Source organism: Strix uralensis, chromosome 10 (genome assembly GCF_047716275.1).
Source record: "Strix uralensis isolate ZFMK-TIS-50842 chromosome 10, bStrUra1, whole genome shotgun sequence".
Lineage (NCBI taxonomy): Eukaryota > Metazoa > Chordata > Aves > Strigiformes > Strigidae > Strix > Strix uralensis.
Window position 1 is genome coordinate 17,208,771 of NC_133981.1, and position 18,019 is coordinate 17,226,789.

The following is an 18,019-nucleotide window of genomic DNA, read 5'->3' on the forward strand; positions in this document are numbered from 1 at the left end:
GCTAAACTGAACAGCTTGAAAAAAATACTGGAAAAGGCTTTCAAGTTGTTGGAAGACAGAGATAGGAAAAGTATTTCAATTCAGTTATGTACCTTCAGAGCATACAGTAGAATTAGTCCTCCTTTAAACTACCAATATAAAAAAAAATTAAAAATATTGTGACAAAAAGGTTTTGTCAAAGCAGGAAAAGCTAGAACTTCCTCCTTAACTTATCTTACATACTCAATGCTGCTCTTGAAAGCATGGCATCTGCTGCACATTCAAGCACTTGAAAGTCATGTAATAAAGAAGGTCCAACAAGTGTACAGTGCCATGAGTAAACAGAAGAGCAGGAAGAGGAAACAGCAAGAGAACTCTAGCAGCAACCGAAGAATCAAAAGCTATTTCCCTGCTGCACACTGCAAAGGGAGGCAGAGAGCTACCAGGCACATGCTAAATACAACTTCACTCCTGTTTTTAAATGCAATACCTGATGAAAAAGGTACTATTTTTATAGATGTGACAATTTCTTGTTTGTTTGTGCCAAGGAAATGATACCCAGGATAAAAGTATGCTAGCAATGACCTGAAACTCTGCTAGCTCAGGATTTTATTTTGGGAATCTTCTAAGTAACAATTAAAAGATGAATAAATTCTACAGAGTCATTGATATAATCGCCCTTCAAACAAAGTACACTTCCAATTCTGAAATTCCTAGAATAAGTATAATCCATTTCTTCTTCTGAAACCTTGTCCAGTAGTAAAAGCAGTTTCAAACTACAACAAGAAAGTATTTTGTTCCTTAGGAAGCAGCAAACTAGCAAACAGCAGTGGCCAGGCATACTCAAAATATACCACCCAAGGACTGCTGTGGATTTTAATTGCATTTTTTCTGTACAATGTCAGCAAGCTTGACAGCTGGGGAAACACGTGGAAGGAAAAGCAGTATCCCTTGGTACGAGGCAGTGTCTCTGACAAGCAACAAATGGTGGGGAAAAATCCTCACAACGGGGAAGCCACCCACCCCACAGGCACCTTGCACACACACGTTCTGCAAATAGTGAATGACATGAACCGCAGCTTCCTGAGGCCTCTTCTGGCACACAGGCAGCAACGCAGATGCTCACCATTCTCCACCAACAGCAGAGAGCTCTACATCCCATGTCTTTGTGCCATCAAAACTCTACATGAGGAAAATCTTTCCTACATGAGCTTGTACTATTACAGGGATGAGGCCCAAAGAAAGATCTCCAAATATGAAGTTCCCCACGGTCTTCACAAAACAGTATTTTCTCCAGCTGAGAAACAGAACATGGGAGCAAAACGTTTCCCCAAGATAGGATTAAAATCTGGAGTTACTCAACTCTCTTCCAAACCACACCTCAGCACAGAGCATTCACAGCTCCTGCTGACACCAGATGCACCTAGGACGACTCCACTGCTTCACACCTTCAAACTGCAAGTTTATTTAGAAAGCTTAGCAACATTACAAGCTTGCTGAGCCTCACAAAAGAGCAGAACAGGTTTTCAGGTCTTAGTCTCACTTATCCTTCCTCACTATGCTGTTAATGCAACTTCCAACTCACTCTCGGTATCGGCTTTGGCTTCCAACAAGCATTAGTTGTTTCCTACAGACAAGAACCTCCTTCACTACAGAAGTACTTTCTGCAATATTAATACAGGATAACCTACCCCAAACACCTCATCAGTGAGCAGGATAAGACACTCAATACTCTTCTGGCCTGGGAACTCCGCATCTTCTCTCTGGCCACTCTTCTCTCTGCCTTCCTCTCCCAACAGTTCTGCCTGCTTCAATTGCTCACGACCACCCACAGATCTTATACGTATAAACAGTCCCTACAACTTTGTACCAAACTCATTAATCTGGAGTCTTAAACACGTAACATTGATTTAATGCAGCATCTATATGCACACACACACCCAGGGAAAGACAAACCACGTCCCAACCCGGTAACGAGAGTTGAACCCTACACTCCAAGTTCGTGAGTCTTCTACCAGCTCACAGAAACAGTTAGAACGCTGCCAACGTTTCACTGCAGCACTGACTTCTGCTGTTTCCAGAAATAAAGAAAAAAAATTTTTAAACATCAACTCAGAAGACGTATGCCTTCACTTGATGTTTCCCTGCTGAGATATCTGGCAAATGAAAGAACATGGTGAAACAAGCAGCTACATTTTTTTTTATTATACAGAAAAGCTTCATTAATTATGTTATTTCTTCAATTACTGCTCTCCAAGGGGGGGGGGGGGGGGGGGTAGAAATCCATGCTGCTCCAAGATTAACTTATGTAAAAGACTCAACCCAAGATTAATAAGAAAACTTTGCACTCTGCTTTCCTACATTTCAACTTCATAAGGAAATGGAATTTAGACAGTGTAGTCAAAACTAAATGAAATATGAAGCTACCCTTAATAAAACAATATCTTGAAAAAATTAAGGATTCTCAATAAAACGTGAGAATGACCCAGAGAATACTCAAACAGCAAATAAATTACAAACTACTGAGTAGTTAATATGGAGCAACACCAATGATTCAAGAAAGTTAAGTTTAGCTTACTCACTAAGAATATATTATGTAATCAAAAAAGTACACCTTTGCTATTTTTTTTTTTAATACAAAGCCCTTAAAAATAGGTAAAAAGCTTTGTGACATAACCCTTGTGTCATGGTTTAGGTCCAACCAGCAACTAAGCACCACGCGACCACTCACTCACTTCTCCCCGCTGCAGTGGGATGGGGAGGGGAATCGGAACAAAAAGGTAAAAAACTCACGGGTTAGACAAGGACAGTTTAATAGGACAACATAAGGACACAGTAAGTAATAACAACAGTACTACCAATAAAAGAATATACAAAGCGAGCGATGCACAATACACTTGCTCACCACGCAGAACCTGTTGCTCAGCCCATTCCTGAGCCACCACCCCTCCTCTCCCTCCCCGCCTCACCCCCAGCTCCTCCAGTTTATATACTGGGCATGACATCATATGGTATCGAATATCCCCCTTGGCTAGTTCGGGTCAGCTACCCTGGCTGTGCACCCTCCCAGATTCTTGTGAAAATTAACTCTAACCCAGCCAAATCCAGGACACCTTGAAAGACCAGCAGAAAGAACTTAAGATCTACAAATGACCCAGTCTAGACTGCCACCAGCCCACTCATATTTGATGGGGATTGATGACATGCAACAGAAGCACCAAAATGCAGAAAAGCCCCCCTAGACTCTCAACATATATTTAACATAAATATCCAGACTCAGTCATCTTGGATAAAATCTGAGCTGCAGGCTACCAGAAGACAGCAGTATACGATGGCATATGCATTGCTAATTATGTCCTCTTCTTACAGTGAACGGTTTTTACTCCTCCTACATGCATCTGCTACTGCCCACACTACGAGATAGGCCAGTGGACACACCTGGTCCAGATCCAGTACAGCCTTCCTCATTATTTTCAACAGTGTGATTCATACGTGATTTTGGGGTTATCAAGGCAACAATATGAGTAACTTAAAGACATGAAACAGCACAGAAAACATCACTGAACCCAACAGGAAAATACTTACTGCTTGTTATCTTCTGTTATCGAATGTCTATGAAATAGTAATTTCTCAACTTTTTCCTGCTTCTATTTCAAACACAAAGAATTCTGAAGCCAAATTTTTCTACCAGACTTCCCTTTACCAGACACAGGCACCTCTGGCGTAGGAAGGCACAGCGTTAGTCCAGCAGGGCTCCTTAACACCCAAAGGTGTTAAAGCATACTGCTTTCCTGAGACAGCCTTTGCCCTGGCCACATAAAAAGTCCTTCTCATTTGATGAGCAGTTTGCGTGCCAATCAGCACACACCAAAGTCAGCCCTGAAGAGCAGGGGCAGTCCAGCTTCTTCCCCTCTTTGGCTTCCCAAAGAGCGTTTTTGAACAGTTATTATGCATTTAACCTACAAGACTAAATAAGGGCACAAGAGCCAGAGAGCAGAACTTGCTAAACCAATGCACCCAACTGTATAAGGAAGACATTATGTGAAATATACCTGCTTAGTTTCTTAACTAACAGAGTTAAGGGCAAAGGAAACAGTTAGCCAAGACAAAGTACAAAGGAACAGATAATCCTAGATGTATGACTTATTACAGTTCTTTCAGCCACCATTATCAGCATCGAGTCAAACAGTGTCATGAGTTCTATATTATAATAAGCAAATCTTTATTTCTACATCATTAGAAAATATTGATCTGCATACTGATAACTATTTTCATTCAAATATCACTAGAAATTTACCTATCAGACTAGCTGCTGAAAAAGAAAAAAAAAGACAAGACAGGCCTGGAAACGCTACAGGGCTCCTTTTTAGCTTTACTTCACATGGAAACAAAAGGTTAATCTGCTCTTGCACAGCCGCCTCTCTAATACTGACTGTCAACTAGTACTCAATTATGTACATGAGTGTTTAGATGCTTTTCACGTTGTACTCTTACAGAAAGTTCATTATAATCCTATGAACATTCTCCTGATCCATTTACCCGGTATTACATCTCAGAAGTACAAAACTGTTTCAAAACAGGTTTCACTGACCTATTTGATCCATTCTTCAAGTTTAACACTAGTAAGATATTGATCTCAAATAAGATCACTTGACAGCAAGCTCTACAAGTTAACTGTATTGTACAAAAAAACATTTTCTTTATCAATATCAAGTCTGATGGTGTACTCACAGGAAAACGAGTAGGTCAGACTAGTAAAATCACGGGATTTTACTTTCTGTAGTATGACTGGATAAGAACAGTTCTTTAGCATTGCAAGCTACTTCCATTCTACACCATTCACTCTATACACACAATATTTCATCAACCCCCCATCTTATCCATCTCTTCTCTAACTTAGGTATTAGAGATAATATCTGTGTAATATTTACAGGCGTCTAATTGTCTTGGGTGCCAGGGGCGGTTGTTAAGCTATTTTTATACCCTTTTTTAAGGGGGAACTACCCCGAGTATTCACTACTGGCAGCTTTGAAAATATATTCCAAGATCCTTTTTGTTCCACAGTGGTATAAAACAGATTTTATTTCACCGTGCAGTTTGCAGAGGTAGCTTTTTAAGTAGACTAGTTCAACGTAAATAGTACTTCTGTCTCCTAAGCACTGTAGAAACCTAAGCTTACACAACCTCTTTGAAATGGGCTTTAGAAGGGAAGACTGTTGCTAAGACAAGAAACCAGCAGCAGAACCACTGAAAAATACCTGATCTAGTGGAAGGTGTCCCTGCCCATGGCAGGGGGGTTGGAACTAGATGAGCTTTAGGGTCCCTTCCAACCCAAACCATTCTATGAATATTTATATTCAGGATTCTATCTCCTCCTTTAAAATAAAAAGAAATCCACAATAGCCAGTAATAATAAGGCTTTCACAGAGAACACAAGGTCCCTAAGAACAAGTGAACAAGCTTGACAAAAGAGCAGAACCCATTAGAACATGCTTGCTTGCTTACTTTGCCAGGAAATGCTGTCCGGGCCATGTGCCATCTTCATTTCTGACTTCTATTAGAACAACCTGAAAGAGAGTTCAGGTAATAAAGGAAGATAACTGCAAAATTGCTACACATTTTGCAAAATCATTAACAAATCACATTTTCAATGTTTGCTCAAAGTAATAAAAGCAAGTGAAAAAAAAAACATATCAGAGAAAGCAGTACATGAGCATCTAAAAAGAAAAAGTTATGCCCCTTACCTGACCATGATAGAGCCCTGCATCTTGCACTGTGCTATCCAGCCTGCTGAGCTGCTCATAAGTGTTATTTATATACATGCTCCATAATCTAGTTTCCTTCTCAGCTGGGATATTAAATAGTTTTCTCATTTCCTTCTCAATGGTAGCTGTTCAGGAGGAAAAAAAACACCAAAATTCCTAAAACATGAGTGCCTTTTTAAAAAAAAAAAAAATGATAAGCCAGACATTCAGACATGAGGTACATCACTGATCCTTCAAGATCCTTTGAATAGAAAAATATATCATGGAAGTCACAATTGCTCATATAATTTGTCTAATATTTAGTCTGAAAGAATGAATAACTTTTGTTTTCAGTCATGTATTTGCTCATCAAGCCCTCAAGCCAAAAATGTTTAGAACACATTGAGAAGTTTCTGCCCAAAGGCCAACTTCCATGAAATAGCCATCCTTTGAAAACATAGGTTCAAGAAGAAAGTGTTTTCAGTTATTACTGTCAGGCCATACATCAGCAAACCGAAAAAAAGCATCTTTATGGACATGTATGACAGCTGACATTCAGCGTTTTTACATTGGAAAATATAGCGACAATAGAGGGGGAAAGAGAGAGAGAGGGGGGAAGAATTTCAGGAAGAAGTGTAGGAAAAGCCATTAAGATGTCTAAAATATTCACACACTAGGAAGAAGGAATCATAGGACCACCAGAGACAGAACTGCTTTACATGAGTGACATGAATGTTTCTTAAGGACACGAGTTAGTAAGCAATATGCTCCTCAGAGCTCTTAACCACAGCTCCCTGTGTTGCACACAGAATCACTGTGGCTGGAAGTAACTCTGGAGGTTCCCAGTCCAACCACTCAAAGCAGGGTCAACACTGAATTCAGACCAGGCTGCTTGGGGCTTATCCAATCAGGTGTTCAAAACTTGCAAGGCAGGAGATTCCCCCGCCCCTCTGGGCCTTGTTCAAATATGTAGCTGTCCTAATAGGGAAAACATTTTTATTGTGTTCAGTTGGAATCTTTGCTATTTCAACTTATGACTACTGTCTGTTGTTTTCTTGCTTTGTGACTCAGTAAATAGCCTGACTCCATGTTCTCTGTAACCTCTTCATAGGTGCTACAACATCCCCCCTCAAAGCCTTTTCTTCTGCAGGCTAAAGGCAGCTCCCTCAGCCTCTTCTCACACATCACATGCTCCAACCCCAACTGTCCTGTTGGTACCCACTAGACTTGCTCCAGTTTATCAACATCATTCTTGTTCTGGAGGGTACAAAATATGTCCTGAGATAGCACCAGAGCACAGCTGCATGTATCAGAGAACTACTTACCAACAGTATCTGCTTTGCTAAAGTGGCAACTAACTACATCTTCAGGATCACTGCTCTCACACAGCTTCAGCTCAAGAAGATAAACTTCAACCTTATAGTGCTTCACAAATAGGCCATATTCCACTACCTGCAAACAGAAGGCAGATACAATAAACAAAATAACACAAGGTTAAAATACTGGGCAGTCCTCTGTAAGGTACACTTGTCTAAATATTTTAAGTCTTAGAAGTCTTGCAAGTCAAGCCAAAACTGAACACTGTCCTGCTCTGAAGTTCAGATTCAGTCACAACCTCTGTCAGCTTGGTTCGGGGGGGTGGGTGTTTTGGTTTTAAAACATAAGAAATCCCAGTGCAAATCCTTCCACAGTGCAAAGTTCCAAAGGTCCATCATCACAGCTGAACTGATAGTGCCAGCTAATTACCAGTGAAAAAATATTTGATCACACAGAGCATTTTAGAAAAAAAAAAAAAAGAACCTATGTTTTGCCTCTAGTCTTTGGCTCATGTTCACATCAAGAAACAAGTCTGGAACACTGGAGCAAAATCCTTTCTATTAGAAGACAGTAAGACAAAACATTAATTATTTTTCTGCATGGTATACAGAACCTGCCTCATTAATCTCTCCTTGCAAAAAAAAGAAAAATGTCAGAACTCATTTTGATTACACTGCTTTATTTCACAGTCATTTTCAAATCAATTCTGCATTTGAGAGAATACTTCAATAGGTACATCTACCCCTCCCACTAGCTTTCAGCACATTTTTAGAAAGGTATTCTGTAAGACTAGACACCACACTTCATCTACAGATCATAAAACACATTGTGCCAGAAAGAAAAGCACATTTTGGGTGCTAGCTGAGGCAGCTGTGATGTAACCGGAGGTGAAAAAAAAAAATACACCTCAATTCTCTCTGCAGTTCTTTGCAGCTATAAAGCCTATGAAATTGAGATCATATTTCACTGAACCAGTAGGTATAATTTTTAAGAGTAACAGTGTTTAAGAGACATTTGGACAATGCCCTTAATTTGCTTTAACTTTCAGTCAGCCCTGAAGTGGTCAGGCAGTTGGACTAGATGACTGCTGCAGGTCCCTTCCAACTGAAATATTCTATTCTGTTCTATTCACATGACACCAGACTTGCTACGATCTACTTCTATATCATTTTACAAAAAAAAAAAAAAAAACTTTACCCAACTTTGAAAAGAAATGAAGAATTAAGACTAAGACTTAGTGTGAGAATATGGCTAAATTATTATTCCCTCTCCTGAGCTTTTATAGGGTTGTATTAGATATACAAGGTGCTTTAAAGGCAAATAATTAACAAATACATTTGGAAAGATCTTCAGTACTTTACTGTAACAACAGAAAGTAAAACTCCTTGTTTAAACAGCATCTTGACAGGCAAATCAGAGCGGTTTTTTTAAAGAATGTAAAGGAACCAATCCACAACTTCTCCATTTCTTTTTCAGAGAAATTTCATTAAATGGGACTTCCTATTCTCCAGGATTCTATAGTTAGAAACAAATAAATAAGAACTGTATTCAGAAGTGGAAGAACTCTTTCCAATAAGTTGTTTCTGATCAGACCACAGTGGATGAATGGCAAGAGTAGTCTCTAATTGCTTGCAAGTGTCTTTTAAACACTGTCTGATCAGCTAGCTTGTTTCCGGGTGTCCCGTTGGACAGCAGCCTCAGCACAACACGCATTCAACCGCGGGGGAAGCACGCTGTTCTAGATTTTGCACCTTACTTTGCAGTGGGACTCTCTAGAAGACCGACTGAAAATATGGTTTGAGATTATCAAAAGAAACCTGAACCACAAATAAATCTAATCCTCCTGTACTTGTCTCTAATCATCAGGCACACAGAGATAGAAGAAATACCATCTTGTAAAATTACAAAGATCCCTGGAAATTACCTCCCCAAATCCTACTTTTATAGATATTTTGATGTATGAATCACAATTGATCTAGCTTTAGGAAAAGGATTAAAGCACCCAAGGACCACAAGTTTAAATGCTTTATTTCCAGTGCTATCTGGAGAATACTGTAACCAGATTCCACTCAGGTACAGTGCTGCAGCTTGTGTATCCCCCTGACTTAGCACTTTATTTTTTGTAAGAAGCTGTAACATCCCACAAACCTACTACTCTGCTATATTCCAACATTTTATAAAATATGAAAACCCACTTCAGTTACCAGGGAACAACAGAGACATTCTGATAGCAATTCAAAACTTCTTAACTGGACAATAACTTGTCATCTTATCTCTTAAAACAGCACTAAGCTCTAAACCCTCAATAATTAGTGTTGAATAGCAGCACCTGACACCCCAACAAAAGAAGGCTCATACAGTTAAGCCTGTCACCCAAGTGTTTCCCCAATAGCTCCCAAACCTCTTGTTCAACCTCCAAATTTTTCAGAAAAAAGAGTGTCTAAAAACACGCCAGCCTTTGTGAAAGTGGTTTGCAAGTTCATGAAAAAAAGCTTCCTCACTTAGAGGCACTGATGAGTAATAATTCCGGTTTTTCTTCTCAGTATAGATTTTCTATTCCTTAAGAAATGATGTTTCTACTAAAACCGCATCTCCTTTATATGCTATGATTCTTTTCTACTCCCCCCACTTCTGGTTTACACAGTTCTGTCTACTCAGCAGAGTGAGCCTGAGGTCATTTACACTTTCTGAAGATGTCAGAATTTCTTGCTACATACAATTTCTAGCCCACACTGAATGACAATGTTCCAGTACCACTGATCAGCACGAGTGGGCACCATTCTGGTGCCAGACTTTCCTGGATCTTACACACCTTGAAGCAACCCTTACTGTATCATAATGCTACTTAAACTTAAGCATTATTAATTCTGTACATTATAGCAACACTATTTGCTTAGTGTAGCGATTAGTCTTTATGAACCCCACAGACTGGCGCTGACCCATTTAGACAGTACAAAAACCTAAGACTAAAATAAAAACAAAAAGCCTTTTACCCGTAAACAAGTGTCTGATAGATTTCCAAAAAAGCAACTCATGAACTTCACCTTCCAGAACATGTTATATACTCAGAATACATTCATTTGCTAAACAAAAATAAGACTTATGGAACACAACCACAAATATGTCTCTTCTCATGATTGTAGAATCACAGAACTTTGGGAGAGAAAACAAGAACTACTTCAAATTCCAGAGAAAGTCCCTGAGCCACCTGTACTAAAAAACAACTTATTCCAATGCCTCATTGATAAGCTTGACTAACAACTTGCATTTTTCAACAAAGCACAAGCTATTCCATGCAACATAAAAGCACTGCACCAGTCCAAACAATCAGAATGGAAAAACTTAAGCAGAACAAGGTTCATGGTTCTCACCCCATATAACCCATCAATTGAAAATCACTCAAGACTCAGGCATTTTTAACTACAATACTGGAAGGTCATTCTTCCAGACAACAAGGCAAAAAAGACCTCATGTTATTATCTCCAAAGAGCTGCTGAAGATCCTGTCTTAACTCACATCTAGCAAAACAAACATCATCTAAGTTTGGTAGAGATCAGATAATGAAACCAGGCTGAAGAGAACTTGGTTCACCCATACTTACTTTTCTCACAATGGGCTGCTGTCCATCCATGCAGCCATACCATGTTACTAGTTTATTCCAGGCTTCCGTGGGAACCAATACATAGTCTAGCTCATCAATGAGGTGTTCTCTTAAACTCTGAGTTTCTGGATCTAAAAGGAAGACAGACATAGGAAAGCATGGCATCAAACCGAATCTTTTCTCCTCATGACCTACACACATACTACCTTGACATTAAGAAATACCAATGCTCCCACGGGTAGGTAGAAACTCCAGCAGCTTCCTTACTGACAAGGCCGGGACAGCCGCCTGTATCCTCTCAGAACACGCGGCTTCAAAAGCGAAAGCTGCACGATGAGACGACTGCACACGGGAAGCGCCTACCCGAGCCCAGCTGCGACCCGAGCACCAGGCCCCACCGCCCAGGGCCCCACGCCGCCGGGCGGCACTCACCGCCGAAGAGACCCGAGTTGTCGATAGGCCCAGGGAAGAGGCCGGGATCGCCCGCGGCATACATGTCCCAGCTGTCGAAGCCCACGTACTTCTTCCACTGCTTGAACCAGCGGCTGTCCACCAGGTACCTGCAACACACGGCACCGGCCGGCGCGGCCCCCTCAGCGGCGGCGCGGCACGGCACGGCGCGGCACGGCACGGCCCGACCCGGCCCGGCCCGGCCCGCTCCCACAGGCCCCGCCGCCCGGAGGGGAAGGGGACAGAAGGGAAGGCCGGCCGGCCGCGCTCACCAGGAATCCCCCGGCCGGAGGGTCCTGGCCAACAGCGGCCCCAGCTCATTCCGCTGCACCGTCGTGTTCGGCCGCGCCCAGGCGCCGCCGCCCTCGGCCGCCGCCATGTCGGTGCTCTGGCCCCGCCGCGGGCGGATGTCGGCCCGCGTACGCATGCGCGCTGCCTGCGCCTGACGCTGTCGCCCCGCCCCGCCCGCGCGTGCCCAGACGGGATGGGCGGGGCCGCGCGCAGGGGCGAGGCTGGCGGCGGAGGTGTCATGGCGCCGGCCGCCATCTTGCAGTCACGGGCGGGACGGGTTACGCTGGGCCCGCCCGGGTGGCTGTGGCAGAGGCCGCCTCGCAGCACCCCTGCGGCCGTCCTGGTGGGTCTGGCGCCCTGCGTGGGTGCAGCCCCTGCGGCTGCTGGGGCAGGTGGGATCTGCCGCACTGAGGGGAGGGCAGGGTGGGCGCCCCCCTCCCTGTGCCTGTAGGGCTGGCGGGGCGGAGAGCAGCCAGGGCTAGAAGCTTGAGGGGGCGCAGGGGGGTCTTCGGGGCACAGGAGGGCTCAGCCCCGCGGTGGCTTTCTGGCCGAGAGGGTCTCCCGGGGTGGCCTCGCCCAAAATCAGGTGGCAGAAGTGTTTGGTGTGGACTGTGTGGTTTTAGTGTTAGATACGCCATTTTCTTCTGTAACTGATTTCATGGAGCCCTCTGGTTAGGGCTAGGGAAGGAGACTTAAAATTGGTACAGGAATAAACAGGAGAATGGGTCTGAGTAACCAGCTGGTGAGAGCTCAGGAGTTTTGAAAGTGTCTCTGGGAAGAGCCTCTCAAGAAGTGATTTAGGCATTTGTCTATTGAGTAGCATCTCCTGTGCTGTTTAGGGAGCCTGTCCTTGAGAAGTGGGAAAATTGGGAAGGATTCAGATGATGACTCAGAGACTTAAAAGCCTGCTTTAAACTGATAGACCAAAGAAATCCATTTATCTCAGAAAAAAAGGTAGGAGGTGATGTGCTGGGGTCATGACTGTGCAGGAGAGCACTCTCCTGGCAGCTGATCTCTGGCAGTGTGGTGGGCAAAAGGGGCTCTACCTTCTGCTAGCCAGGCCTGGCAGTGCTGCAGCAATCCAGGGTAAAATGCTAAAGACCTTTTTTTTTTGACAGCAGGGCAAGTCCATCCAGTTAACACTGAAAAAATAGCCTATTTTCTCCTTCCAGCAAGAGTTGAGTCCTGTGCTGTTTTTCAAAAAGGGTAGGGCCCCTTTGGGCTTCAGGAAACACACCCTGTATGGCAAGACTGGGTGTGTTTTTAAAATGAGTCAGCTATTCTGAGATAATGCATGGCTGACCTCACTCTGCTAATGAATTATCTACTTCTAATAGAAAGTGTGGTAAACAATTAAAATGGTCTCATTCAAAGCTTTCTGATTCAGTACTAGGAAATGACATTATTACAGTTTGACTGTAGATAGGGATGTCTGTGTTCCCCCGTCTCCTCGAGTGCTTTCCTTTCAGCTGTTTGGCTTCCTGCCCTTGTCTCCAGCTGAACCTGGTGGCTGCTCAGGGCTAGAGTGGCACCAACAGGAGCAAAGCCTTTTCAAGTGCCACCGGGTTGGAGGCAGCTTTTCCTACCTGCCTTACAATGCCAATGATCAAAAACAGTGACTAAAAGCTATCTAGCTGAAAAGTCGGCAGGTACAAGAAAGCTCAGCAGGAGGAGAAAGGGATTTTAAATAGCTGAAAGAACTTTTAACTGGCTGAGCCACTTGATGGCATTTTTGTTGAGTAGACACTTCTGAACACCACATCTCATCAGCCATGATTTCAGGAGATGTGCCAGGGTTTGGTGGGCAGCACACTAGGGAACCTGGGAGAGGGAGATGGGGGCTGGAAGGATAATTTTCTTTGCAGCTAGTTAGCACTCCTGACAGCTTCAAATATCTGAACTTGTTTAAAGATTTAAGAAGGTGATGGCAACTCTCAGCTAAGGGGGGGAGGGAATCATTGGAATAGGGGTGAAGGGGGGGCATACGTGGAACTGATATGTAGAAGAATGGAAAAGCAGGGTCAACACTAACAGGGATTAGCTGTTTGCAATAAAAGTGTAGAAGTAGAAAAAAAATAGAGTGTAGGAGTGTAGCTGTGACAGGCTGGAGATGTTGCAAGGACAATGTCCTCAAGCCACGAAAGCATCCAAGTGTGCTAAAGTAGTATTTATTTTAAGGTTTCCTACTGAGTCAGTCTGTTTCTGAAATTACAGAAATAGAACTGGGCCATTTTATAACCCGTGAGGAACCACCTGGGATTCTTCAGGTCTACCCTCGGAATCGAGCTGCCACCTGTAGTGAAACGTCTTCATCCCCTCTGTCTCATCACCAAATAATTTTTGGGTGCCAGAGCCTGTGTGGGGGCTGTGCTCTTCCATGGGTGTCACTGCTGAAGGTTTTCAGCCCGCCGGCTGCCCTTTCCACCACAGTCCGCTTTACCGCAGAGGCCAGCTACTCCGGGGAGTGCTGAAACGACACAGGGAATAACAAGGCTGGGAGGCTTTTATCTACGCTGCAGAGTTCCTGCTGCTGTGCTTACACTGGGATCATTTGTTTTCCTGCTGGCATGGCTAATTTTCAACCTGGAATCACGTCACTGCACTTCTGCTGGCGCGGCTGTATCTCTTCTGGAGCAGCTGCTTTGTTTTTCTGCTAGCACAGCCCCAGCAGCCAGAAGGTAAATAAATCCCTTGGCCATTAGCACTGAATGAGCACAGTGTAAGATGTCTTTCTGACCAGCAGGCTCGGCGAGAGACCCTTTTTGGCAGGGTGGGTTAGGGTCTCTCTCGGCGAGAGACCCTAACAGCAGCGGGTGTTAGGGTCTGTTCCCCTGCGGAGGTGGGGCACAGCAGGGCCCGCAGGCCAGCAGGGAACAGGCAGAGCACAGGAGGTCCCGCTCAAATGGCTCCAGTTTGGTGAGTCAGGATTGAGGAAGTGCCACAGCTCACATTGAGAAAGATTTTTCAGTGCAGTGAGTTCCTGCTGCCCATGATCCTCTGTGCTCTCCACATATTTCAACATCCTGCATTAATGAGGGAAGTAGATTTAACTGAACAAATAATCCCACAAATCAAGCAGCTTCTGCTCCAAAGCTGAAATAGCTACTGAAAACATCCTGTTTTTTTCTGTGAAGCTGTACTGGAGGTTAAGAAATAGCCCGTTGAGGATTGTGCAATCTCAGTTCAAAGCCGGATGACTCGGGTAGCAGCGAGCAGGGTGGAGCCAGCTGTAGGTTTTGCCCCAGTGTCTCTCCTCAGCCCAGAGGGGGCCTACAGTAACAAAGCACCCAGGGCATTGGTGAGGGGAGAAGCTACGAACAGGGGGGGGAACCTCAAACCCCAGGTGTTTTTAGTTATGAAAACAGTGCATTAATGCTTGAAAGTGTTATGCCTGCCCTTCGAAAGGGCAAGTTTCTAGTCTAGTTTCTAGCTCCTCGGTTCAGCACTAAATTTATACTCAGTGCTACGAGGCCTCGCGAGGAGTGGCTTGTCATGAAAATGTGCTCACAGAGCCATTTAAGGAGTGAAAATTTACCCGCAGAAGGACGTGAACCACTGGGCAGTCAGATGGCAGGTGAAATTTGTCACAGACTTGCAGTTTCCCCAGGGAAACCAATCCTAATTCCAGTCATTTGGCAACAGGTTGTAAACCCAGAATCACCATGCAGGAACATGTCAGGATTATTGTAATGACTCCATGAAATACCTGACAGCGCCGTGGTTGGCAGAAGTCAAAAAAGTGTTAGGGAAGGAATAAAAAGAAGAAAATATTGCCTGAACCCTGGTGCACCCACACATGCAATTCCTGTGCCCAAAGGGCAACAGGGACACTCTGAGGCAAGGTACAGTTTCCCTGGGAGAAGTGGTTGAATAGGCTGGTGTTCTGCACTGGGAACATGAAAGAACTGGTTCTTTGTGCGATTCCCTGCATCGCAAGGCATTGGGGATGCACCAAAGGTGATACAGGCTCCGTGTAGGACTGGGCGAGTAAGTAGAGATCCGTGTTGGGCTACCACTGATGCAAAATGGGGTAGAGCCAGGAGACAGCTAAGCCAGCGAGGGGGCAGCGACTCTGGGACAAGGGGAGGGATGGTGGGTGCTGCTCCTGTTTTTGGTCCCTCCTGGGCATCTGTTGACAGAGGCCAACTGACCAGATGGGCCTCGGCCGAAGGGCTTTTCTTCCCCAAGGCCTCTGCCAGCGTGGCCGCAGCAGCGCAGGCTGCAGAATCGCTCATCAACGTGCCTGGGCAGTTATTAACCTGTCACGGCTTGTTGCTGGTAGCCAAGCTGGGATTTCCTCAGCCAGGGTAAGATCACACCCTCGCCATGTGCCACTGTGCCTTTCCTCTGCCGGCAAGCCTCGAGTGCTTGGAAGCAGTTTCACAAGGTATTTCTGTTCCGTGCCGCCCTCCCGCTCTGCCGAGCTCGTTACGCTCGGGGTGAGATGTGGCACTGATTCACAGTTTACAGAGCTCGCCAACGCTGTTTGCCCACCACGCTGCCCTAGGTTTGCATTCAGATTTCAGCCTGACTGCACTATCACACTCGAGTGGTTTGAGTCAGCCCCTGTGAGCACACACACGAGGTGATGAACGAGTAACGCAGCCACCGCGCTTTACCCAACTTGCCCGGATTCATCAAGCCACAGCCTTAAAGGAAGTACACTTTTTTTTTTTTATTCAGAGAATCACAATAAGCTACTGAGACTCATGGCTGCTTTCCCCAGCATAGTTTCCCAAACATTCACATGCAACTTTTGAAAACATCAAGTACACTTCAAGAATTTGGAAGATGCACCATCATAAGCAAAACCTGCATGAGACATTGGGATTTCTGCCAGAGCAGCAGCCTCCTGCGAGAGGGCCGGGCAGTGACCACGTGCTTTATTCGAGAGCATTCTTGGGGACCTTCTGCAGAAGCAATTCAATATCATCCTGGATCTTGATGGTTTCGAAATTCCGGCTGTAGCGTTTGAAGGGCACGCTGTCGGGGCCGATGAGGAACTTCTCGAAGTTCCAGGAGATGTCGTTGCGGCAGACGGGGGACCAGATGATGTACTGCGGGTTGGTCATCAGCGAGGTGGGGTCGTCGTGCGGGAAGGGCAGCGCCTCTCTCAGGAAGGTGAAGAGGGGGTGCGCGTTCTTCCCGTTCACCTCGCACTTCTCAAACAGCGTGAAATTGGGTTTGTACCCGTTGCCGGGACGAACGTGCTCCAGCATGAGCGGGATCTCCTCGTTCGTCGCATTCTCCTAGGAAACAAAAAACGAACCCGCGCCGCGCCAAGCCCCGTGAGAGCCCAGCGGGGGACGGGGCGGCTCCTCCCCGGCGCCCCGGCCCCGCCGCCCGCCCTACCTGGTGCCCGAACTGGTTGCAGGGGAAGCCGAGGACCCTCAGCCCGCGGGGGCCGAAGCGCCGCTGCAGCTCGTTGAGCTGCAGGAAGTCGCGGGTGGTGGTGCCTCAGAGCGACGCCACGTTGACCACCAGCAGCACCTGCCCCCGCAGCGAGCCCAGCCGCAGCGGCTCCGCCGCGCCCAGCGGCCGCGCCGACAGCTCCGCCAGCCCGCCCGCTGCCGCTCCCGCCGCCGCCATGGCCAGCACTGCCGGGCGGGCGGCCCCGCGCCCCGCTCCGCACCGCCCGCCCCGCCCCGCGCCCTCCTCCGCCCCGCTCTGCGCTCCGGGGGGCGGTGTCGCCTCCCACCCCCCTCCCCTCCGCCCCTGCGCGGGGCTCGGGCCCCTCCGCGGCACGGAGGGTGTGTACGGGCCGGCCGGCCAGCCGGGGGTATCCTCGGCACCGGGCTCCCCCCCGGCCTTTTCCCCCCACCTTCCCGGAAAGCTTTGGCGTTTTTCGATTAAAAGCTCGGGAGTGGGTGGTTTATACATCCACGGATCGTACACAGGGAAGCGCCACCCGTTCTCGGAAACGCAGTGGAAAGTCATCAAAACACAAAGCGGCCCCAGGAGCTAAAACCTTCGTGGTGGCAAGACCACCCGAGTACGGAGACGGCACAGCGCGGCACCGGGGGCTGCAGCGTCCTCCTGGGACAGCTTTTGGGAGAGAAACACCTTCACTCTGTGCACCAGGAGAAGGGACAGGAGGGATCCAAAAGCCGCTGCTGTTGGCAGTAGTGTCTTCCCTTCTTCAGTCTCCTTTTATAGTTTTTCCACCCCTTTGAGGCTGGTAAAGCCTCCCTTCAGCAGTTGCTCTTTCCCATCCCTGGCTTTTCCACTTCTTGCCTTACTGTTTTGGTCTATTTTAGGGAGTTTTAAATCACACAGTAGTGATGCTCTTCCCACGAATCCGGGGCAGCCCTGGGTGAGCTAGCTGTGGCCTGTACCCACAGCAGGCAGCACGGCCCAGCCACTCCTCCACAGGCCTTTGTGCTGACACATCGCCCTCCTCCAGAGCACACCGTGAAGAGGCAGGTCCAGGGCTGGCCCTCGAGGTGACGTCCATGGGTCGGACCACCAGGGACCGTGGGGTAGCACACCTCAGCGAGGACCAAGAGGAAGGGCCTCAGCTTCAGCAGGGCTCCCACGGGGAAGCAGGGAGCCCCTGCCGAGGCTCCTGCCAGTGTTTGTGCCAAGCGAGCTCCAGTCACAACAGCCAAAAGGTCAGGCAGCTGCTTATCAGCCCTGG

At 46.3% G+C, this 18,019-nt stretch overlaps 2 protein-coding genes and 1 long non-coding RNA gene across 9 annotated transcripts in view; 1 reads left to right on the plus strand and 2 right to left on the minus strand.

Annotated features, from left to right (window-relative positions):
- Positions 1-11,518, minus strand: part of USP4 (ubiquitin specific peptidase 4) — a 48,232-nt gene extending 36,714 nt beyond the window's left edge. For 4 of the 7 annotated variants that reach the window (XR_012630275.1, XR_012630276.1, XM_074879388.1 and 1 more), the window contains exons 1-6: positions 11,364-11,504; positions 11,074-11,201; positions 10,642-10,772; positions 7,049-7,175; positions 5,724-5,869; positions 5,485-5,546 (exon numbers count right to left, since the gene is read on the minus strand). Coding sequence is in view for 5 of the 7 variants with exons in the window: in XM_074879388.1 (XP_074735489.1) it covers positions 5,485-5,546; positions 5,724-5,869; positions 7,049-7,175; positions 10,642-10,772; positions 11,074-11,201; positions 11,364-11,470 (701 nt within the window). In the remaining 2 variants the exon portion in view is untranslated. Of the gene's footprint in view, positions 1-5,484; positions 5,547-5,723; positions 5,870-7,048; positions 7,176-10,641; positions 10,773-11,073; positions 11,202-11,363 lie in introns of all 7 variants that reach the window. The other 3 variants (XM_074879391.1, XM_074879390.1, XM_074879387.1) reach the window with 2 other exon arrangements.
- A 90-nt stretch (positions 11,519-11,608) lies between these two features.
- Positions 11,609-14,091, plus strand: LOC141947822 (uncharacterized). Its single transcript, XR_012630273.1, has 2 exons — positions 11,609-11,725; positions 13,597-14,091. It is a non-coding gene; the product is annotated as an uncharacterized LOC141947822 (long non-coding RNA).
- Positions 14,092-16,032: 1,941 nt separating this feature from the next.
- LOC141947825 (glutathione peroxidase 1-like) lies at positions 16,033-17,460 on the minus strand. The gene is made up of 2 exons (XM_074879392.1): positions 16,735-17,460; positions 16,033-16,631 (listed from the first exon to the last, which is right to left on the minus strand). The coding sequence occupies exons 1-2, from the start codon at positions 17,317-17,319 to the stop codon at positions 16,266-16,268; spliced, it is 951 nt and encodes a 316-aa protein (XP_074735493.1). The 5' UTR covers positions 17,320-17,460; the 3' UTR covers positions 16,033-16,265.
- Positions 17,461-18,019: the final 559 nt, after the last annotated feature.